The 23914-nt window shown below is 45.5% G+C and overlaps 1 protein-coding gene across 2 annotated transcripts in view; it reads right to left on the bottom strand.

Moving 5' to 3' along the window:
- LOC137428758 (deformed epidermal autoregulatory factor 1 homolog) overlaps positions 1 to 23914 on the bottom strand; it is a 242802-nt gene that overhangs the window by 108490 nt on the left and 110398 nt on the right. For both annotated transcript variants that reach the window (XM_068118657.2, XM_068118662.2), the window contains exon 7: positions 2900 to 3029. In XM_068118657.2, coding sequence (XP_067974758.1) covers positions 2900 to 3029 — 130 coding nt within the window. The remainder of the gene's footprint in view (positions 1 to 2899; positions 3030 to 23914) is intronic.

Below are 23914 nucleotides of genomic sequence, written 5' to 3'. Positions count from 1 at the left end.
ACAAGCGGATGCTCATTTATTCTCTCTCTCTGGTACTGGCTGCGTGGCAGACGGTCGCAGCATTGTTGGCTCTCTCTGGTGCGTACACTTGTGGGAAAAGACACCAAGAGTGATTCGGGACGGTCTTAGCTCAGTGCAGCCGAACAAGAAGGACCAAGGGAGGAGCTCTGGCCTGTTTGCTTCGCACCGGCGTCTGGCGGTGAATGCGACTTCGCGCCAGCGCGTGTTTTCCCGCGCAGGGACGCGGGATCTGTGACGCCACCAAACCATCGTTGAGACCGGAGCTAAGTGGCTACACGACATCCGGCATTTATTTTTACTTTCATTTTTCCATTGTTCGTGTCTTTGAGTCTGAGTGTAGGATCATCATTTAAGAATTTTAGTTTACCGCACATTCCTTTTGCTTGCATTATTTTCATTAAATCATTCCTTGTTGACTTTCAATTTCTTGTCCTGTGTGTTTATTTGTTTGTCGGTTCGGTTAAACCCCCGTCGTGTCCATCCATGCAGGTAAGGACCTCAGTATCCTTCCCCGCGTGCACCAGAGATAACACCGCCGTATTTTTGGGTATACGCCTCGGAGTTAAAGCTCATTTTGGTCATCTGTCGCCCTGAGGTCTTCACTACAGGGTAGACGCGACACTATTCTGCATTATTGCAGAAAGCCAGCCACAAACAGTTACTGAATGTTGTGCGTATTCAGTCACGACGGAGGAAGTTAGGGTGATGGGGAACCCTAACGAACAGTATCAGAAACTGCATTTTAACAGCACAAAAACCAACCACTGCATACTTATATAGAGTAAAGTGCCTGCTGGCAGACATTGCGGTAAGCAAAGATGATAATAACTAGCTGGCTTAAAACTTTCTTGGCCAACAGTCGCAATGCAATGTCACATGGGATAGCAATTGATAGTCGAATAAAACCCACAATATACAACTCAATGATGAGCATACAGTCAGTAAAGAGAGATATGATATTGCAGTTGAGAGTATGCATGCTCACAGCCGTGGTGCTGCACTCGTATGCCAAATATCAAAAGGGGTTTGAAGTTGTTGCATGGCAAAAGCAGTTATGGTAGAAAGCCAGCAATTCTTACTGCTTGCTGTATGGTAAATGATGAACAAGGAAGCAATCAAAATAGATAATAAAAAATGTGAATTAATGTAGTGTGCTGAACCTATCTGATGGAGAATCCAATAATTCATTGATAATGTGTCATCATGGGAGATAATGGGATTTCAGAGATTGCAATTAAATTGTTTTGATCAGGTGCAGGTACTTAATGGGAACATCGAAATCGACTGAAAATCCAGAAGTGTTGATTTGGTTCTTTCCTCTCCCATCAGATATCATGCAATCCAACAAAGGCAGCACCACAGTCTGACAGAATGCAGGTGAAATTAGTGTTTATAAAGTCTTTGTGCAACTTTAAACTTTTACAGCTTTGGACGTACTCATTACAAACATTAATAGAAGCAAACTGTAAACGGCACATGAAAGCATAATTCAGAAAGGTTTGTTATATTTATGTTGTTGCTAATGTTCTGTCAATTTGTTGTTTTTTTCATTTCAGATGCTGAAACCGATTCAAAATGGTGGCATTATATAGATGAAAAGTTTAACTGTGTGTAATGAAGAAATTGAACAGAAGTCCATAAGAGCTGTGAAAAGAAAATTCACTTATCATTAGAGGAAAGATGCACGACACAGGAACTCGATTAACGATTGGATGAAAGAGTTTATAGAAACTGGGTTAGTGAGTGCCAAACCACGATCTTGGAGGCCTCAAATCAGCGAGGAGACTGCAGCCATCGTCCAGGAAGCATTTGAAATGAGTCCTTAAAAGTCGTTTGAATGAGCATCTGGTGAACTAAACATTCCGCATTCAACGTTGCACAAAACTCTCAAAGCGAAAATGCAGGAACATGCTTTGAAGATTCAGGTAGTTCAAATGTGACAGGAAGAGGACTACCATGCCAGGTTAGATTTGTGTAAACAATTCAAACCAATAATTCAAAATTTCCCTGGGTTTCTTGACGAGGTGACATTTTTTAATGAGACATTCCATAATCGGTGGGCAAAGTCGACCACCACAATTACCACATTTGTGGGACAGAAAAACCTCACAAAGTCGAGCAACATGAAAGAGATTCACCAAAAACCAATGTTGGTCTGCTCTTCGGAAGGCACGCATCATTAGTCCTTTCTTTTTCGAAAAGACAACTGTCAATGGTGAGTGTTACATTGTTGCAGAATTTCTTTATCCCTGAACTACCACAATTAAATCTTTCATATAGCACCTTCTTCTCTTAAGACCACTATGTGCTCCCTGTCACTATGCTTCAAATGTGTGACAGTTCTTGAATGAGGTCTTCCCATTCAAGTGGAACGGTAGACGTGGTGGACAAATGTCTTGGCCACCTCGGTTGCCTGACCTGTCCCCAAAGGAATATTTCTCATGGGACTAAGTAAAACTTGTTTAGTCATCAAAACCACATTTTTTCGGTGAACTTAGGGCAACGATCACAAATACGATTCAGATAATCACTCAGCAGCACCTGGAGAATGTTTTCAACAAGTTTTAAAATCAGATTGAACGATGTACTACGAAAGATGGAGTTTATCTTGAAGCCTAAAATTTTTAACTGTATCGAGTAAAAACTTTATGGATTGTGCTTTCATTAGCCATTCATAGTTCTGAACACGTCGATTGATTAAATTTGCCCAATCTGAACACGTCAAAGTTCTCTTCTATCATGTGTATATCCAAAGTTATTAAATTTAGAGTTGCACAAGGACTTTATAAAGACCCTGTATGTCAAGATGTGTTGCATGCAAAACAACCAGAGCCGTTTGATGCAGGAGGGTGGAGGTCGGTGGAGGGGGGAGACGTACAAGCTGTGTTGGATGTGCTCGGCAAAAGTGAAATGCTTTTTGTCTCTTCTTTTTTGAACATCGAGTGGCAGTTGAGCTCATGTTCTTTCTTTCTCCTCTTGTAAGGGACAAATAGCTTGATAGGCCCACTCTGCCAGCCAAACACGCCAAGCAGTAAAGGATGTGAAGAAAGTACACACGACTACAGCCAATCTTTATGACGGAGAAATAACCCAAACAGCTACTAGGCACATACATTATACTACACACCAATAACGAATAAGATATTGTATTGCCATCAATTGTAAATTTTTCATATTAACATAAAAATACAACTGACAAACTCCATTGTAAGTTTCCATCATGAAAAACAAACGAATATATATTTTGTTTAAATGTTTTTTTTTTAATTGGTTGATGGATATGTCTCCACATGGGTTAGATGTCAACCCACTGTTACATTTGATCTTAATTAAAGGTCACATGAAAAGAGTGTGAGAGAAAAGGAGAAGAGAGGAAACTTTAGATGCTTCGAACTCAAGTTATAATCTGCAAAATGGTTTCAAAGGGCAAATGACCTTTGACCTGTTAAACCTAAAATGGAATCTGTTCAGCTTTGTATCGAAATCCATACTTGTGCCAAGTTTGATTGAAAACCATTCTGTGGTTCTCAAGTAATTGTGGTAAAATAAAAACCACAAAGTAATTGTGGTAAAATCTCGTGATCAAAGACCTTTGACGTTTTGAACCCAAAATCTAATGAGTTAATTTTTGTATCATAGTAAACAATGGCACCAGGTTTAGTCAAAATCCCTTTTGTGGTTCACAAGTTATCATAGCAACAAAGATCTGCTATGCACGGATGGATGGACGCACACCCAAAAATATAATGACTCCGCCACCTTTGGAACAATAATGATGTGTATTTGAAATTTCTCCTAAAGTGTATTTCAAATTCCAAATCTGCCTTTATATCCATTTTGGTGGATAACAAGGTGCTTCAGCATATTAAAGGGTAAAACATGGGACAAAATAGGTCAAAACAGGTCGTGTCCAAGGGGTAACCCCCACACCCCTTCACTTTTTTCACATTTTGCTATGTTGCAGCCTTATGCTGAAATCGTTTAAATTCATTTTTCCCTCATCAATCTACACTCAATACCCCATAATGACAAAGAGAAAACAGGATTTTAGAAAGCTTTGCAAATTTATTAAAAATAAAAAACTGAAATATCACATTGACATAAGTATTCAGACCCTTAACTCAGTACTTAGTTGAAGCACCTTTAGCAGCGATTACAGCTTCGAGTCTTCTTGGGTATGATGCGACAACCTTTGCACACCTGGATTTGGGGATTTTCAGCCATTCTTCTCTGCAGATCCTCTCAAGCTCTGTCAGGTTGGATGGAGACCGTCGGTGGACAGCCATTTTCAGGTCTCTCCAGAGATGTTCGGTGGGGTTCAAGTCAGGGCACTGGCTGGGCCACTCAAAGACCTTCACAGAGTTGTCCCTAAGCCACTCCTGCGTTGTCTTGGCTGTGTGCTTAGGGTCATTGTCCTGTTGGAAGGTGAACCTTCGGCCCAGTCTGAGGTCCTGAGCGCTCCGTTTCAGGTTTTCATTAAGGATATCTCTGTACTTTACTCCGTTCATTGTTCTCTCAACTCTGACCAGTCCCCCAGTCCCTGCTGCTGAAAAACACCCCCACAGCATGATGCTGCCACCACCATGCTTCACCGTTGGGATGGTATTGGGCAGGTGATGAGCGGTGCCTGGTTTCCTCCAGACATGACGCTTAGAATTGAGGCCAAACAGTTCAATTTTGGTTTCATCAGACCACAGAATTTTGTTTCTCACAGTCTGAGTCCTTCAGGTGCTTTTTTGTAAACTCCAAGCAGGCTTTCATGTGTCTTTCACTGAGGAGAGGCTTCCGTCTGGCCACTCTGCCATAAAGCCCAGATCGGTGGAGTGTTGCAGTGATGGTTGGCCTTCTGGAAGTTTCTCCCATCTCCACACAGGATCTCTGGAGCTCAACCAGAGTGACCACCGGGTTCTTTGTCACCTCTCTTACCAAGGCCCTTCTCCCCCGATTGCTCAGTTTGGCCGGGTGGCCAGCTCTAGGAAGAGTCCAGGTTGTTCCAAACTTCTTCCATTTAAGAATTATGGAGGCCACTGTGCTCTTGGGAACCTTCAATGCAGCAGAAATTTTTTTGTAGGCTTCCCCAGATCTGTGCATCGACACAATCCTGTCTCTGAGCTCTGCAGGCAGTTCCTTTGACCTCATGGCTTGGTTTTTGCTCTGATATGCATTGTCAGCTGTGAGACCTTATATAGACAGGTGTGTGCCTTTCCAAATCATGTCCAATGAATTTAATTTACCACAGGTGGACTCCAATCAAAGTGTAGAAACATCTCAAAGATGATCAAGAGAAATGGGAGGCACCTGAGCTAAATTTCAAGTGTCATAGCAAAGGGTCTGAATACTTATGTCAATGTGATATTTCAGTTTTTTCTTTTAATAAATTTGCAAAACTTTCTAAAATCCTGTTTTCCCATTATGGGGTGTTGAGTGTAGATTGATGAGGGAAAAAATGAATTTAAACGATTTCAGCATAAGGATACGACATAACAAAATGTGAAAAAAGTGAAGGGGTCTGAATACTTTCTGAATGCACTGTATGAATGCACACAAGCACATGCACACATATGAACCAGGTCAACACACCTACCCCCTCCTCCACTTCTCTTTTCTCCAAGGAACCTAGTTATTCCATCAACAGTGACTCGAAACAATAAAATCCTCATGGAAACCATGGATTAATTTCATGATGATAAGTAGTGCCGTCAGAAAGTATTTAATCCGTTGACTTTTTTCACATTTTGTTGTTACAGCCTGAATTTAAAATGGATTAAATTGTGATTTGTTTTGTCACTGATCTACACATGATACTCCATAATGTCAAAGTAGAAAACAAAAATTGGAAAAATGTAAAATTATAAATTTAAATAATTAAATTAAAGAAAAAATGGAATTAAATAATTAAATAAAACGATATAAAATTTTAAAATAATTAATTGATTAATCAATAAATCAAAAATATCCTTTACAGCCACACCACTTGGTCACTGTCATGTCCAAATATTAGCTTCCTAGCTCAAAAGGTGCCTGAGATATTGCCCAGATGAGAGAGAAAATAAATAAATGATTAATAATGAAAATAAATAAATAATAGTAACTAAATAATTAAAGAAATAATCAATTGACTAATAGAATAACTAAACCACCACCGTTTCATCCGAATCTGTAACTTTAAAATAATTAATTAAGTCATTAATCGAATAATTAAATAATTAATCGATTAATTGATTAATCAATAAATCAACAAGTACAGATACATTGAAAGTACACCGCACCCATGCCAAATAAATAAATAACATCCACCAGCGCATAGAGACTGTATTGGGAAAGAGAGGTGTACAATAATTGATTGACTTATTACATCATTAAAATCAATAAATAATGATCATCTCATATTTTCTTACTCAATTAGCTAATAGCATACCGAAACCACCAGTGCTTCATCCGAAGCTGTAACTTTTTGAAAATTAATTAAATAGGCCATTAAATGAAAAATTAAATAATTCATTGATTAATTAAGAAATATTTAATTGACTAATTGATTAATCAATAAATCAAAAAGAAATCAAAAATACCCTTTTCAGTCAAATCACTTGTTCATTGTCGTGTCCAAATATCAGCTACCTAACTCAAAAGGTGCCTGAGATATTGCATATGAATGAATGAATGAACGACTGAATGAATGATCGTTTTAAGGCCATTTTCCCCGCTAGAGCAGGGGTTAGCCTTGCGGGCCCCATGACAATCATGGTTCCCTGTTTGAGGCAATGTTTTTAAGGCCGGATGCCCTTCCTGGCGCCAACCCTTGGTCGCCTCTTACGATGCGCAGGGATACAATGTACCTATTCTAAATCGGGGTACACACCGTGATCATTCATCCCAGCAAGCTGGTACTCAATTTGCCGACCTCGGAAGGATGACAGGCCGAGTCAACCCCCCTGGCGTTAATTCAGCGATCGACCGGGATTCGAACCCAGGATCCTAGGATCCCAAGCCGGCACCCTAACCGCTAAGCCAACACCAGGCTAAGATATGCAGATGAGAAAGAAAATAAAAAAATAATAATCATAAAATAATAAAATAATTAATCAATTTGCTAATAGCATACCTAAACCACCAGTGCTTCAACCGAATGTGTAACTTTTAGAAAAATAATTAAATAAGTCATCAATCAAAAAATAATAATAATTTATTAATCAATAAATAATTAATCGATGAATTGATCAATCAATAAATCAAAAATATCGATTATAGCCACATCACTTGGTCACTATTGTGTCCAAATATTAGCTTCCAAGCTCAAAAGGTGCCTGTGATATTGCCGAGATGAGAAAGAAAATAAATAAATGATCAATAATAGAAATAAATAAATAATAATCATAAAATAATTAAATAATTAATCAATTGGCTAATAGAATATCTAAACCACCACCGTTTCATCCAAATCTGTAACTTTAAAAATAATAATTAATTTTTTTTCTTTTTTTTTCTTTGTATACTGAATCGAGGCTCGTGAAAGCTAACATTTACTTCACAAACAAATCAACCAGACAAACAAAATATATAAAAAGAGGGAGCGGAAGACAAGATGGGGAGAGAAGGGGAAGCACACAAACACAACATTTGAGAGCAGGGAGATGTGTGGAAGGGAGAGGGCTTGGGGGGAGGAGGCATGGGAAGGGGGGGGGGGGGTGGGGAGGGAGAAGTATAAAACACAAGGACACCAAGGACTTCCAGGACAGAAGTTGGTATTTCAAAAAAGTGGAATTGGAGTGAAATTAGTGGGGGTAGAAAAGATCAAGGTTTTGGATGGGGGTGAACCCATAAGAGATGGTGGTGAACAGCTGTTTTAAAGACCTGGAGGGTGGAGTGGGATTGAAGAGAGTGAGGGAGTTTGTTCCAGAGGCGGGAGAAAAGAGGAATGAAGGAGTGAAGGTGAGCAGAGAGTCTTGATTTTGGCAGTTCAACCATAAAAGGGTTGCAGGCAGATCTTGTGCGACCTGTAGGAATATTTGCGGGACAGAGCCCAGAGAGAGCTGGGGGGGAGAGGCCAGAGAGGAGTTGGTAGAAGACAGAAAGACCACCAACCTGCCTGTGGTGAGTGAGTGAGAGGCCCTTGGAGTTAGCTTCATCGCGGGAGATTCCAATGATTCTGAATGCTTTGGTTTCAACAGTGTGAAGACGAGCTAGGTGTGAGGCAGGAGCACCAGCCCAGAGGGGAGAGCAGTTTCCATTGAGCTGCGGATGAAAGCCTTATATGTGGTGAGAAGCTCAGGTGTGCCAAGGAAGGACTTCGCACGACGGAGGATGCCCAGTCGGCGACTGGCATTGGAGGCCAGATTTGAAATGTGGTTTTCCCAGGAAAGATCATGGCAGATAGTGAGACCCAAAAGCTTGAGTGACAGAACCACTTGGAGAGGATTATTCAGAAAGTGGATGGGAGGGTTGTCCAGTCGGTCTTTTCGGAGAGACATCGTAAGAGTGTGAGATTTGTCAGGATTGAAAGACATGTTCCACTTGTTTGCCCAGTCTGTGATTTTGTCCAGGTCTGCAGAGAGTGAGGAGGCTGCAGACTGCCGATCTGAGGGATGAAGAATGGAGCGACAGAGAGTAGAGTCATCAGCAAAGAGATAGAGAGGATTTTCAAGAGAGTCACAGAGATCATTGATGAAGACCAGAAAAAGCACAGGGCCCAGAACACTGCCTTGGGGAACTCCAGCCTGAACAGGAAGAGGAGATGAGAGAAACCCATTCAGGGCCACACGTTGACTACGACTAGAGAGGAAGTCCGCCAGCCATGCGTGGAGATTTCCATGGATACCAAAAGAGGAGAGTTTGGTGAGCAGAGCGGGGTGCCAGACCGTATCGAAGGCACGTGATATGTCAAGGGAGACTGCTATAATTTCCTGTTTGGCATTGAGGACCTCCATCCATTGTTGAGAAAGCAGAAGCAGCATGTCCAGAGTAGAGTGACCAGGTCTGAAACCAAATTGATGATCAGAGATCAAGCCATTGGAGAAGAGGAAAGATTTCATATCTGAAGCAATGATGGATTCCATGACTTTGGTGATAAATGGGAGAAGGCTGATTGGTCTGTAGTTGCTGGGATCTGTTTTTGCACCTTTTTTGTGCAAAGCGGTGATGTTGGCAGATTTCCAAGCAGATGGAAAATGACCTTGAGCAAAAGAGAGGGTGAAGAGAACAGAGAGAGGGAGGGAAAGAGCGGCAGAACAGGATTTTAGGACCCGTGGGCTGATGCCGTCAGGTCCAGTTGCAGAATCAGAGTCGAGGGTTGACAGAAACTTTTCCACCTTGTCAAGAGGAAAGGACACAGAGTGCAGGAGCAGCTGGGTCCGACTGGGTACGGTGGGTACAGAGAGGGATGGGTTTGGGACACAAGATTTAGAGGCAATCACAGAGTTGAGGCATTCAGCTTTTTCATGTGCGGAGTCAGCCGTGTGGCCATTTGAGGTGAGGGAGGGGATGGAGGGGGAACAAAGACCAGAAACAGATTTGACCAGACGCCACCAGGATTTGGAAGAGGGAGACAGATAAGAGAGTTCGGTCCTGAGAACAGAGAGATATTGTTTCCTGGCTCTCCTGAGGGTGGACACACACTTGTTTCGGGCTTTGTGAAAGGAAATGAGATTTCCTTCCTTTGGATTTGCTTTCCAGGAGACAAAGGCAAGTTGTTTCTTTGCAACAGCCTCACCACAAGATTCCGTGTACCATGGACGGGAGGAAGGGTATGACAACTGAAGACGAGATGGGATAAATCTGTGCATGAGAGAGAGCAATTTACTTTGGAAGAATTCCCAGGATGAGTTGATGTCAGAGGTGGTAGCGATGGGAGACCAGTCCAGATGATTGATGGCTGCTTGAAGACCGTGCCAGTTGGCCTGAGTGAAATGCCAGACTCGTCGACGCTGAGGAGGCTCCCTGAGAATGGTCAGAGAGATGTCCACTTTAACAAGCACATGATCAGATGAGCCGATTGGAGCAGAAGAAGAGCAGCAGACATTTTCAGGGAAGTTAGTCATAACCAAGTCCAGAAGAGAAGATGCTCCGTTGACTGAGATCCGGGTCGGGAAATTGACAGATTGTGTCAGTCCCAGTGAGTCGCAGAAGTCCTTTGCTGAGGAGCCATGGCTGGTGAGAGAGGTACCCACACCCAGCCAACTGGCATGGTGACAATTGAAATCACCACATATGAGGAAGAGAGAGTTAGGATGAGTAGACAGAAGTTGGTCCATATTATCAGACAGCGAGATGTAGATGGAGTCATCACTGTTTGGTGGACGGTACAACATACATATGAACAAAAGGTGGGAGCGAAGGGGAAGCCGTAGCCAAAGGTATTCCTGGGGATGAGGTGGAGAGAGGGCAGTGCAGGGCGAGTGAGGAAGAGAGTTTTTTTATAAAGATAGCAACCCCACCTCCAGGACGAGGCTCAGGTCTATCATACCGGAGGAGGGAGTAACCTGGGAGAGATACCAAGGAATCAGACATCATGAAGGAGGAAAGTTTCTGTTAAGCAGATCACGTCTGGTTTGTCAGAAGCAACCTGTATGGAGAGATCAGTCAAGTTTGAGCGAAGGCCCTGGATGTTTGAGGTCCATACTGTGAAGGAAGAGGAAGCGGGAGCATCGGATACAGAACAGGGGGGGGGGGGGGGGGGGGGAGCGGTCGGGTAAGATGTGGAAGAGGAGGAAGAGGTAGGGAGAGCTGTTGAAGGTGTGTCAGAGATTTCAGAATAGCTTGGAGAAAGGGAAGAATGGGGCAGACAAAAGGTTTGATGGTGATTGGGTGAGGCGCAGTGAGGTGTTATTTGAGGAGGGGGAGGGGTGAGGCAGAAGGTTGAGGGAGATGAAGGTGAAAGTTGGAAGGGGGAAGAAGCGGGGAGGGCACTTTGAGGAGGAGGGGTGAGAGGGGAGTCTAGGAGGGGAGGAGCGAGGGAGAGTCTCGGAGGTGAGGGGTGTGGGGGGAGTTTAGGAGGGAAGGGGCAAGGGGGCAGATTTGAAAGGGATGGGTGATGGGGAAGATTTGGAGGGGAGGGGCAAGGGGGAAGATTTGAAAGAGATGGGTGATGGGGATGATTTGGAGGGGAGGGGCAAGGGGGTAGATTTAGAGGGAAGGGGTGATGGGGAAGTTTTGGAGGGGAGGGGTGATGGGGAAGTTTTGGACAGAAGGGGTGATGGGGAAGATTTGGAGGGGAAGGGCAAGGGGGACGATTTGAAAGGGATGGGTGATGGGGAAGATTTGGAGGGGAGGGGCAAGGGAGAATATTTGAAAGAGATGGGTGATGGGGAATCATTGATCACATTGATCGAATAATTAAAGAATTAATTGATTAATTGACTAATAAATAAATAAAAAATATATTTTACAGGGAAATCACTTGGTCACTGTCATGTCCAAATATCAGCTTCCTAGCTCAAAATGTGCCTGAGATAATTCTGCCCAGAAGAAAAATGAAATAAATAAGTACCGTTACGTTTGTGGGGGGATGGTGATACCTTCGTTCAGGTAGCGTGCATAGGTACTGTGCTCCGACTATCGTGAAGAAGAAGAAACCTCGATGTACCATGAGTCGGGAAATTCGTATAGACCGGATGTCGGGTAAGCTTGTATCTTCGTCCCCATCACGAGGGGTGGGGCTTGTTAATTAGTGAGGGATTATGGGTAAATTAATCCCCTGTGTGTACTTACTTCTGCAATTTATACCTCTGTTCCTCATGACACCGCACTGGACCACACCTCATGACACCGACCGGAGCCAGAAATGCGCATTTAAATACACTAATTAATAAAAACTAACCGGAAGCCAGGCATGAAGCACTACCGCTGATTACACCGACTTGGTAGGCGCACAGGACAGGCAGCTCCTTGGAGACACTCCCATAGAGCGGTGATTGGGCGGGAGGTTTGATTTATGGGAAGGACTGGTAAGAAAGGACTCGCTGATTGGTGAAGCACGGCAGATGATGTGAGAGCCTGGTCGATAAAGAACAGACATTTTCTCCGGCCGACATTTTCTTCCTTGGGCTTCTTGTTCTGGATGCCATAGGCATAGCGGATGGTCATGGCCCGACATTTTCACCTCTTGCGCCTTCTTGTTTTGGACTTTGGGTCGCATTTTCGTCTTTCCCAGCATCAACATTTTGTATCTTGACCGACATCTTCTCGCCCCTTCTTTGTTGGACACCATCGCGAGTGATTGTGTGCCGACACCTTACTAGTGGTCATGAAGAGGAAGAGCCACGGTCTGAGAACCGCGGGTTTCCAAGCAGGAACGGCGAGTGGACAGGCACGGCCCGTTGGGCTCGTGCAAGAGGCCCATAGTGGAACAAGGGCGGACTGAGGCCATCTCCCCGCCAAGGCCGGAGCCGTGTCCGGATTGCGCGCACGCGGGCCTGAGACAATTCCTGACCAAATCCGGGAGCCGCTCGCAGATAGGTGCCAACCACACCATTTATTTTTATATCATTATATTTCCCTTTGTCTGTGTACTGAGTCTGTTTGGAGGGTCCCTCAATTTAGATTCCCTTGTAACCGGCATTTCTTTCATTAAACCCGCTTATCTTTGTACATTTTAAATCCTGTTCATTTGAGTTATTTATTACAGGGTGAAGACTGCCGGTGGGATCCGTGAAGGTAAGTGCTCCGGCTTCTCCACCACTTGCCCCCACGCGTATTCTCGGCTATATTTTGACTGAATGCCTCGGAGTTAAAGCCCTTTTGGAAATCCGTTTCCTTGGAAGATTTTAATCACCAGGAACGCGACAAAAGGTGTCAGGAGTGTAGGACTCGAACCTCGTACACTCGGTGTTTGAAGGTTGCGAGTTCGACACCCTCAGAGGGCAAATTGCGCTCAGCTTTCGGAATCGAAATATTTTAACGGTTGTCTTTCTTTCATCGAGGGGGAGGTAATCGTAGTAACGGTGTGTCCAAATTTTATAGTCGATTGAGGTACGAAGCGCAACATCGCGTTTTTGGGAAAATTTAAAATCTTTTCTTTTCTGAGGTAAAAATATGCGGGCGGGAGAACTGCTTTCTCACTGCGGATGGCGAAGCGAGTGAGATGCCGAGCGAGTTGAGAATTCCGAAGACAATGGAAGCGGGCCAGGGATAGAGGAGTTTGAGAATAGAGTTGAAACCTCCCCCGCTCCGGGGTGATTGAGCCAGGAGACGGGTCCGATGTCTTTTCAGGCCATGTTAAAATTATTAAGGGGCATGAGTGATATTATGAGGGGAATGAGTAAAGAGATTAATGGAATGAAAGAGAAAAGTGATGCCTGTAGTGAACGATTGGATGCCTGAAGTGAAAGATTGGATGCCCGAAATAAAGAAATAAAAACCCAAATGAAAGAAATCAAAGGCCATAGAGCGCAAACAAATGAAACAAAGAAAGAACAAAATAATGAAAATTGGGCACAGGAGAAGCCATGGGCGGCAGAATTAGACTCAAAACGGGGGGAATTAACATTGGGAATGGAAGAGTGTGAGACCCTAGCTGATGCGCTTCGGGCGCAGGAGAGAAAAATTTTAAATATGGCATGTCTTTTTTTTTTTTTTTTTTTGTGTGTGTACGGAGTCGAGGCTCGTGAAAGAGCTAACATTTATCAAACAAACAAATCAAACAAACAAGCAAACAAAGTATATAAAAAGGGGAGCGGTCGACAAGATGGGGAGAGAAGGGGAGGAAGCACACAAACACAACATTTGAGAGCAGTGACATCGGGAGATGTTTTTGGAGAGAGAGGGCCTGGGGGGAGGCAGGATAGGTATAAAACGCAAGGACACCAAGGACTTCCAGGAAAGAAGTCAAAAGTCACCTCAAAAAAGTGGATTTGGGGTGAAATTAGCGGGGGTAGAAAAGATCAAGGTTTTGGATTGGGGAAGATAAGAGATGGTGGTGAACAGCCGTTTTAAAGACCAAGAGGGAGGAGTGGGATTGAAGAGAGTGAGGGAGTTTGTTCCAGAGGCGGGAGAAAAGAGGAATGAAGGAGTGAAGGTGAGCAGAGAGTCTTGATTTTGGCAGTTTAACCATAAGAGGGTTGCAGGCAGATCTTGTGCGACCTGCAGGAATATTTGGGGGACAGAGCCCAGAGAGAGCTGGGGGAGCAAGGCCGGAGAGGAGTCGGAAGAAGACGGAAAGACCACCAACCTGCCTGCGGTGATTAAGTGAAAGGTCCTCGGAGATAGCGTCATCGCAGAGGATTCCAATGATTCTGAACGCTTTGGTTTCAACAGCGTGAAGACGAGCAAGGTGTGAGGCAGGAGCACCAGCCCAGAGGGGAGAGCAGTACTCCATTGAGCTGCGGATGAAAGCCTTGCATGTGGTGAGGAGCTCAGGTGTGCCAAGGAAGGACTTCGCACGACGGAGGATGCCCAGTCGGCGACTGGCTTTGGAGGCCAGCTTGGAAATGTGGTTTTCCCAGGAAAGATCATGGCAGATAGGGAGACCCAAAAGTTGAGTGACAGAACTTCATGGAGAGGATTATTCAGAAAGTAGATGGGAGGGTTGTCCAGTCGGTCTTTTCGGAGAGACATCGTAAGAGTGTGAGATTTGTCAGGATTGAAAGACATGTTCCACTTGTTTGCCCAGTCTGTGATTTTGTCCAGGTCTGCAGAGAGTGAGGAGGCTGCAGACTGCCGATCTGAGGGATGAGGAAAGGAGCGGCAGAGAGTGGAGTCATCAGCAAAGAGATAGAGAGGATTTTCAAGAGAGTCAGAGAGATCATTGATGAAGACCAGAAAAAGCACAGGGCCCAGAACACTGCCTTGGGGAACTCCAGCCTGAACAGGAAGAGGAGATGAGAGAAACACATTCAGGGCCACACGTTGACGACGACTAGAGAGGAAGTCCGCCAGCCATGCATGGAGATTTCCATGGATACCAAAGGAGGAGCGTTTGGTGAGCAGAGCAGGGTGCCAGACCGTATCGAAGGCACGTGATATGTCGAGGGAGACAGCTCTAATTTCCTCTTTGGCATTGAGGACCTCCATCCATTGTTGAGACAGCAGAAGCAGCATGTCCAGAGTCGAGTGACCTGGTCTGAAACCAAATTGATGATCAGAGATCAAACCATTGGAGAAGAGGAAAGATTTCATATCCGAAGCAATGATGGATTCCATGACTTTGCCGATAATTGGGAGAAGGCTGATTGGTCTGTAGTTGCTAGGATCTGTTTTTGCACCTTTTTTGTGCAAAGCGGTGATGTTGGCTGATTTCCAAGCAGATGGCAGTTGACCTTGAGCAAAAGAGAGGGTGAAGAGAACAGAGAGAGGGAGTGAAAGAGCGGAAGAACAAGATTTTAGGACCCGTGGGCTGATGCCGTCAGGTCCAGTTGCAAAATCAGAGTCGAGGGTTGACAGAAACTTTTCCACCTTGTCAGGAGGAAAGGACACGGAGTCCAGGAGCAGCTGGGTACGACTGGGTACGGTGGGTACAGAGAGGGATGGGTTTGGGACACAAGATTTAGAGGCAAACACAGAGTTGAGGCATTCAGCTTTTTCACGTGCGGAGTCAGCTGTGTAGCCGTTTGAGGTAAGGGAGGGGATGGAGGGGGAACAAACACCAGAAACAGATTTGACCAGATGCCACCAGGATTTGGAAGAGGGAGACAGATAAGAGAGTTCGGTCTTGAGAACGGAGAGATATTGTTTCCTGGCTCTCCTGAGGGTGGACACACACTTGTTTCAGGCTTTGTGAAAGGAAATGAGATTTCCTTCCTTTGGATTTGCTTTCCAGGAGACGAAGGCAAGTTGTTTCTGGGCAACAGCCTCACCACAAGATTCCGTGTACCATGGACGGGAGGAAGGGTATGACAACTGAAGACAAGATGGGATAAATCTGTGCATGAGAGAGAGCAATTTACTTTGGAAGAATTCCCAGGATGAGTTGATGTCAGAGGTGGTAGAGATGGGAGACCAGTCCAGATGATTGATGGCTGCTTGAAGACCGTGCCAGTTGGCCTGAGTGAAATGCCAGACTCGTCGACGCTGAGCAGGCTCCCTGAGAATGGTCAGAGAGATGTCCACTTTAACAAGGACATGATCAGATGATCCGATTGGAGCAGAAGAAGAGCAGCAGACATTTTCAGGGAAGTTAGTCATAACCAAGTCCAGAAGAGAAGATGCTCCGTTGACTGAGATCCGGGTCGGGAAATTGACAGATTGTGTCACTCCCAGTGAGTGGCAGAAGTCCTTTGCTGAGGAGCCATGGCTGGTGAGAGAGGTACCCACACCCAGCCAACTGGCATGGTGACAATTGAAATCACCACATATGAGGAAGAGAGAGTTGTGATGAGTAGATAGAAGTTGGTCCATATTATCAGACAGCGAGATGTAGATGGAGTCATCACTGTTTGGTGGACGGTACAACACACATATGAACAAGAGGTGGGAGCGAAGGGGAAGCCATAGCCAGAGGTATTCCTGGGGGTGAGGTGGAGAGAGTGCAGTGCAGGGCGAGTGAGGAAGAGAGTTGTTGATAAAGATAGCAACCCCACCTCCAGGACGAGGCTCAGGTCTATCATACCGGAGGAGGGAGTAACCCAGGAGAGATACTAAGGAATCAGAGACATCATGAAGGAGGAAAGTTTCTGTTAAGCAGATCACGTCTGGTTTGATAGAAGCAACCTGTATGGAGAGATCAGTTAAGTTTGAACGAAGGCCCCGGATGTTTGAGGTCCACACCGTTAATGAAGAGGAAGGGGGAGCATCGGATACAGAACAGGGGGGAGGAGGGGTAGGGTAAGATGTGGAAGAGGTGGAAGAGGTAGGGAGAGCTGTTGAAGGTGTGTCAAAGATTTCAGAATAGCTCGGAGAAAGGGAAGGATGGGGTGGACAAAAGGTTTGATGGTGATTGGGTGAGGCACAATGAGGTGTTTTTTTTTTGTTTTTTTGTTTTTTTTAATACAAGATCGAGGCTCGTGAAAGAGCTAACATTAATCACACAAAAAGACAAACCGACACACAAAACACAAAAAACAAGGGGAGCGGCAGACAAGATGGGGAGAGAGGGGGAAGGACACAAAAGAGAGGGGGAAGAGGGGGAAGGACACAAACACAACATTTGAGAGCAGGGACATCGGGAGGACTTGGGGGGAGGTGGGAGAGGATTAAAACATATGAACACTGCAAGGACTCTGGGGTGAATTACCGGGGGTAGAAAAGATCAAGGTTTTCGATGGGGGAAGATAAGAGATGGTGGTGAACAGCTGTTTTAAAGACCTGGAGGGAGGAGTGGGATTGAAGGGAGTGGGGGAGTTTGTTCCAGAGGCGGGAGAAAAGGGGAATGAAAGAGTGAAGGTGAGCAGAGAGCCTAGACTTTGGCAGTTTAACCATAAGAGGGTTGCAGGCAGATCTTGTGCGACCTGAAGGAATATTGGGGGGACAGAGCACAGAGAGAGCTAGGGGAGCAAGGCCGGAGAGGAGTCGGTAGAAGACAGAAAGACCACCAACCTGCCTGCGGTGAGTGAGTGAAAGGCCCTCGGCGTTGACTACATCGCAGGAGATTCCAATGATTCTGAAAGCTTTGGCCTCAACAGCGTGAAGCCGAGCAAGGTGTGAGGCAGGAGCACCAGCCCAGAGGGGGGAACAGTATTCCATTGGAATGGTGTTATTTGAAGAGGGGGAAGAGCGAGGCAGAAGGTTGGGGGAGATGGAGGTGAGAGTTGGAAGGGGGAAGAAGCGGGGAGGACGCTTTGAGGAGGGGGAGTGAGAGGGGGGAAATTGAGAAGAAATGAGGGTGGGGAGATTTGAAGGGGAGGGGTGAGGGGGGAGTTTGGGAGGGAAGGGACAAGGGGAGGGATTTGAAAGGGATGGGGTATGGGGGAGATTTGGAGGGGAGGGGTGAGGGAGGAGTCTAGGAGGGGAGGGGTGAGGAGGGCTCTTGGAGGGGAGGGGTGAGGGGGTAGTTTAGGAGGGAGGGGCAAGGGGGGAGATTTGAAAGGGATGGGTGATGGGGAGGATTAGGAGGGGAGGGGTGAGGTTGGATTTTAGAAAGTGTACGATTAATGGGAAACGAACATTTATTGCAAAATGAGTTTCTTGTGACCTTCGAGTCAAAAATACGTTTAAGGACGCTGGATGGAGGATGGAGTGCAGGAGAGTTTAGGGAATGTAGAAAAAAGGCATTATAGGAGATGGAATTTTTTTTGAGGATGAATAAAGTTGGTGAGCAAGTCGAAAGCAGCCTTTTAAAGAAGAAGAAGAAAAAGGTGTTATAATATATGACGGAATACAGAACTTGAGGGGAAAGTGCAAACATTGTAAGGTTAATAACAGTGAAAACTATCTGGGGAAATGGGGGAGAAACACGTGGTCGAAGAACGAACGAACGAATAAGAATGAATAAACGAATGAGAACAAAGAATAAGAACAGAGAGGAAATGTTTTTTTAGTTTTTTTTTGAGTTGAGATTTACACAAGGAAGTAGGCTATGGGGTGAAAAGACTGGGAAAACAGAGAACGAAAGTTATTGGAGCACAAACGACGGACCGCTGAGAGAAAAACAAAGCCTCAAGGTTGTACACTGTGCAAGGCCTCAAGACACGACACGAATTAACACGATTTTCAATACAGGTATGAAAGATTTGCACCGAAAATCTTCCTCGGGACACAATATACGTACACACACCATAAAATAAATACAGTTATAACGAAAATACAAATGGGAACAATTACTTAACTTCGATTTCGATGGAGAGCGTGGAGAGCTGCGAATACACGAAACCTCGCCGGCCAATGTCTAGAAGTAAATCGGGAATGTTTGGCTGAAAAAGACCTGGAAGGTTATCGGGCTGGTGTGGATGTCACAATGCAACAACAGGGAGAGGAATTTTGATTTGTGCAGCACCAGGGCATTTGTGGAGCAACAGGGGGTAAAATTATTGGACGTCCGTGTAACGGAACCGGACCGGGTGTGTATAGATGAAGACCTGTTGGGGCCAGAAGTGATTGGTAATAATAATGAGAATGATTTGACCCGGCGGCTGGACACCTGTGACAGTACCATCGAGGAAGAGGCTGCTCGGGTCCAAGAGAGTCTGGGACATGAGGTGAGTCGGTCCATCAAATATCCCCAGGATGAGGTTAAGGTTACCAAGATGACCCTCACAACGAACAACAATTGGGTACAGGAGGCTCCAAAATTGCATACCCAGCTGGGGGGGGGGGGGGGGGGGTGGGGAGAGGAGGGGTTTGGCCCAGAGCTGCACTCGGACATGGAAGAGTCGGGAGATAGAGCCTCGGAGAAACTGGTCCCCATAATTAATTTGGAACAGCTGCAGGGAGGGAGGGCTGCACACGAGGCAAAAGTTTTTAAAAGGAAATCGAAAATTAGATTGAAATGGGAATTTGATTTGGAGCAGCCATGGAGGGTGTTGGTCCCCGGACTGCGAAATACGGACCAGGGGCGGTTGGCCTCGTGCAAAAGTTGCCCCTTTCAAAATTGGATTATGCCAGCCAGCTGGGAGGCTGTGCTGGCAGGATTTGGATGTGGGGTCAGACCATGGGTGTCATGGTATGGCCTGGGCTCCATGGGGGGTCTGGTGGAGTGTGGCATCTCCTGTCCATTGAGGCGCCACCCGAGCGAGTGTCTCGGGCCAGCAGGGTCACCGGACCCTTGTGGGGGTTAAGACCTCCGCGGGTCCGAGGTGGTTTCTCACAGGTACCTGGGATGGTGTATTATGAGGACCACTAGGGGGAGGTGTTGTGGTCCGCGCTTTGGTGGCGGCACCACGGACGGCCAACACAGGCCTGATGTGGTGACCGCCCAGGCATGCAGCCTGGCAGCCTCTCCCTGAGACTCTGGGACAGCCAGTATGTGGTGACCTGCAATGCTGTGTTGGTCTATGGACGCAGGTTGATCCGCATGGATGGTGATGGCTTACAGCCCACCGGACAACCATTGGGGCATCTGTGGAACGTGATGGTGTGAGCTCAATCTTCCACAGATATTCTGTTGTGATTTGTGGAGTCTCGGCTTGGGAAGAGAGCCATGGGATTGATTGATTGGGAAATTGTAACGAGCCGAGCATATGGGCCATGCACGGCTGGCAGGTGTATGGAGAAGCACCCTTCTTTGGTGGGATTAGTGAATTGTGAAAAATGATTGGCATGGATAATCCAAGGGTTAGATGTAAATTTAAGGGTGAATTTTGTAAGGCCATGGTGGACACTGCACAGTGGCATCATTATTGATCCAGGTGTGTTAGACAAGAGTGTTGGAGGCTGGGATGAAATTGATAGGGTAGAAGGACACAGCCTTCAACTGGCTACGGGGCGACGGTGCCAATATTGGTACATGGGGTTGTGGATATGTAGTTGGGTAGTCTGGAGTCAACGTGGTGTTATGGGTGTCCGAGGTGTGTGGACCATATCTTCTGGATGAGTCTCCTGGGGGAGCATGGCTGTCGACTGGACCTTGGTGTGGTCAAGTGTGGGTGGGCAGCTGGGCACTGAGGGCTGCATGTGAACGGACTGGGGGATGTGAGAGGTGCAGGGGACGTGATGAGGATGCCATGCACTTTGACCGCATCCCCCAGGTCCGAGGCCTTGGGAATTGTGGAGTTGGCAGCAGGTGCTCACCACATTGGCCAGCTGGGGCTAGAGCAGCTGTGTTCCTCGCAGGGGGGCCGAAGGATGGATGGTGGGTCGCACCCTTATGGACACTCATGGGCCATGTTGGCATTTCGGCTGCTCAGCTTGTCCCGATGGCTCTTGCACGGTAGAGGGGTGGAGCTGTCGGAGCCAAAGGTAGTAGTGTAGTTAAGGTCACCGGAGGAGGCGGATCCACATACTTGCCAGTACAGAGGATAAAAGGAGATTTGGTGAAATTTGAACGGCCCTATGGGACAAATTTTGGGATTCAGTAGGGTGGGTGGCACTTTTGGACCCGACCAACCTGCAACTACCTGCGCTTGAGGTAAGTGCGTTGAGGTGTACTGTCCCAGGCTTCAGTACTTGCTCATTTAAATTGGGACATGAGTAATTTGGATTAGGAGGGGGGGGGGTCAGAGTGATGGCATGGCCGGTGAGGGGATTGGAAAGTGTGCCACTTAGTGTCTTGCGGGTGGCGTTTGTTTATGTGTCGAGGTTATAGTATTTCTGTGTGGTCGTGAGGATGGAGATGAAAATTGAGTGATGATGATGCATGGTATTGCAGGGGGATGAAATACATGCTTTGATGATTACGTGCTTTGATGCTTTTTGAAACGTGTGTGAATGGTTATGGCATTTGAGTGAGTGAATGTGGGCAAAATCCACCAAGCCATGTCACTCACCTGTAACACCAGGACAGGGCCCGTGGAAATTTGGGGTGCATTGGGATCGCCCCGCAGCTAACGTTGGGTATAGTGACAATGTGACATCCACCGGGGGACGTGGTCTGTAGGAAGGGGTTGTATAAATGTTTTAGAAATTTTGAATGTTTGGATAAGTTTTGCGGTTAAGGTAGTTTTTGTGTGTTTTGACTTTTTCTTCCTGCCCCAGGAGTTAGGAGCAAGGACTTTCAAGTTTTGTACATATTTGCATTGTTGCATAAGTGGGTAGAACGTTAAGGAGAATAGGTAAGTAGCTACGGCTCTCTTCCCATAGCCCTCCTGATTTATTTCATAGGCTAATTAAGTGTGAGTCGGTAAGTGTTGAGACTGGGATGGTAACTCCTGCAATGAACCTTGCGGGAGCTACGGTTCCGGGGTGGGGGGGAGCTGTGTTATGAATTAGGGGTAGAGGAATATCTAGAGCCAGGTAGATCCTTGTGGGGGGGGGGGGGGAGGGGGGTGTAGTGATACCTTAGTTCAGGTAGAGTGCATCGGTAGTGTGCTCCGACTGTTGTGAAGGAGAAGAAACCTCGATGTATCATAGGTAGGGAAATTCGTGTAGACCGGATGTCGGGTAAGCTTGCATCTTCGTCCCCATCACAAGGGGTGGGGCTTGTTAATTAGTGAGGGATTATGGGTAAATTAATCTCCTGTGTGTAAATCCACCAAGTAAATTAATCTGTAATTAATCTGTAAATTAAGAGTACACCTCTGTAATTTATTCCTCTGTTCCTTATGACACCGCACTAGACACCTAGCCAGAATAGCGCATTTAAATACACTAATTAATAAAAACTAACTGGAAGCCAGGCATGAAGCACTACCGCTGATTACACCAACTAGGTAAGTGCACAGGAGAGGCAACTCCATGGAGACACGCCCAAAGAGCGGTGATTGGGCAGGGGGTTTGATTGACGGGAAGGACTGGTAAGAAAGGACTTGCTGATTGGTGAAGCACAACAGATGACGTGAGAGCCTGGTCGATAAAGAAACGGGCCGGCAGAGATTTTCTCTCTTCCTTGGGCTTCTCGTTCTGGATGCCATAGTGGATGGTCGTGGACCGACATTTTCTCCTCCAGTGCCTTCTCGTTTTGGACTTTGGGTCGCATTTTCGTCTCTCCCAGCATCAACATTTTGTCCCTCGGCATCGACATCTTCTCACCTTCTTTGTTGGACACTATCGCGAGCGATCGTGTGCCGACACCTTACTAGTGGTTGTGAAAGGAAGAGCCACGGTCTGAGAACCGCGGGCTTCCAAGCAGGAACGGCGAGTGGACAGGCGAGAAGATGTCCCGTCCGACTCGTGCGCGAGGCCCGTAGTGAAACGAGGGCGGACTGAGGCCTTCTCCCCGCCAAGGCCGGAGCCGCGTCCGGATTGTGCGCACGCAGGCCTGAGACAATTCCTGACCAGATTCGGGAGCCGCTCGCAGTGCGTTTGCCGCTCGCAAACCACACCTTTTATTTTTACATCATTATATTTCCCTTTGTCTGTGTACTGAGTCTGTGTGGAGGGTCCCTCAATTTAGGAGTTTAGTTTTATCGTGCTTCCCTTGTAACCGGCATTTCTTTCATTAAACCCGTTTATCTTTGTACATTTTAAATCCTGTTAGTTTGAGTTATTTATTACAGGGTGAAGACTGCCGGTGGGATCCGTGAAGGTAAGCGCTCCGGCTTCTCCACCACTTGCCCCCACGATTATATTCCATGCTATATTTTGACTGAACGCCTCGAAGTTAAGGGTGTAGTACTGGTGAACAGGTGATTTTTTTTTAGATTTTTTTTTTTTAGCTGAACAGTTTCCTTATAGTCTTATAAACAAGAATCATGCTATTAGAGGTCATAGAAGTACCCCTAATTATTGAAAAATTCAAATTTCAATTCAATTCAATATAATATTTTGCATGAAATTTGTTATAACTTTAATTTGCATCATTCTTTTGGGCTGAAATTTGGACAGGATATTCAGAATATCACTTCCTTTAAAATGATGAAGGCTTTTGTTTATAGGAGTAGCCATTGTGGATTTATTGAAGGACAACCAAGTTTTATCTGGTAATTGGCATAATTAGCTAATTAGTGAACATTTGACATAATTTCACAAAATCCTCTCATCAGGTAGTAGAGTAACACATGTATAATACATGTACCAAATTTTGTGTGAAAAGAATGATAGGTGACATAGAAGATAGAAGTAGAAATGTGTTCTTTGTTTTTCCTTGTTTTTTATTGACGGTCTAATTTATGCAAATTATATGCATGTAATATGACAAAGAAGCGTTGAAACTGGTCTGAGTTAAAGCCAAGATTATATCTTTCAAGAAAAACTGAAAATTAGATATTAACTTGACTTTGTTTTTGTGTAAAGGCCTCTCAAAGGTACCTATGTAGTTTTCTCAATTTTTCACCAGTACTACACCCTTAAAGCCCTTTCGGAAATCTGTTTCCTCAGAAGATTTTAATCACCAGGAACGTGACAGTACTTAATTAATCGATAATAATTAAGTAACTGATGAATTAATTGATTAATCAAAAAACAAAAAATACTGTTTTTGACTATTGTGCCGAAA

The sequence above is a fragment of the Myxine glutinosa genome, chromosome 1 (genome assembly GCF_964187855.1).
Source record: "Myxine glutinosa chromosome 1, kmMyxGlut1.1, whole genome shotgun sequence".
Classification (NCBI taxonomy): domain Eukaryota; kingdom Metazoa; phylum Chordata; class Myxini; order Myxiniformes; family Myxinidae; genus Myxine; species Myxine glutinosa.
The sequence above is the reverse complement of the archived record's forward strand: the minus strand, read 5'-3'. Positions and strand labels throughout refer to the sequence as shown.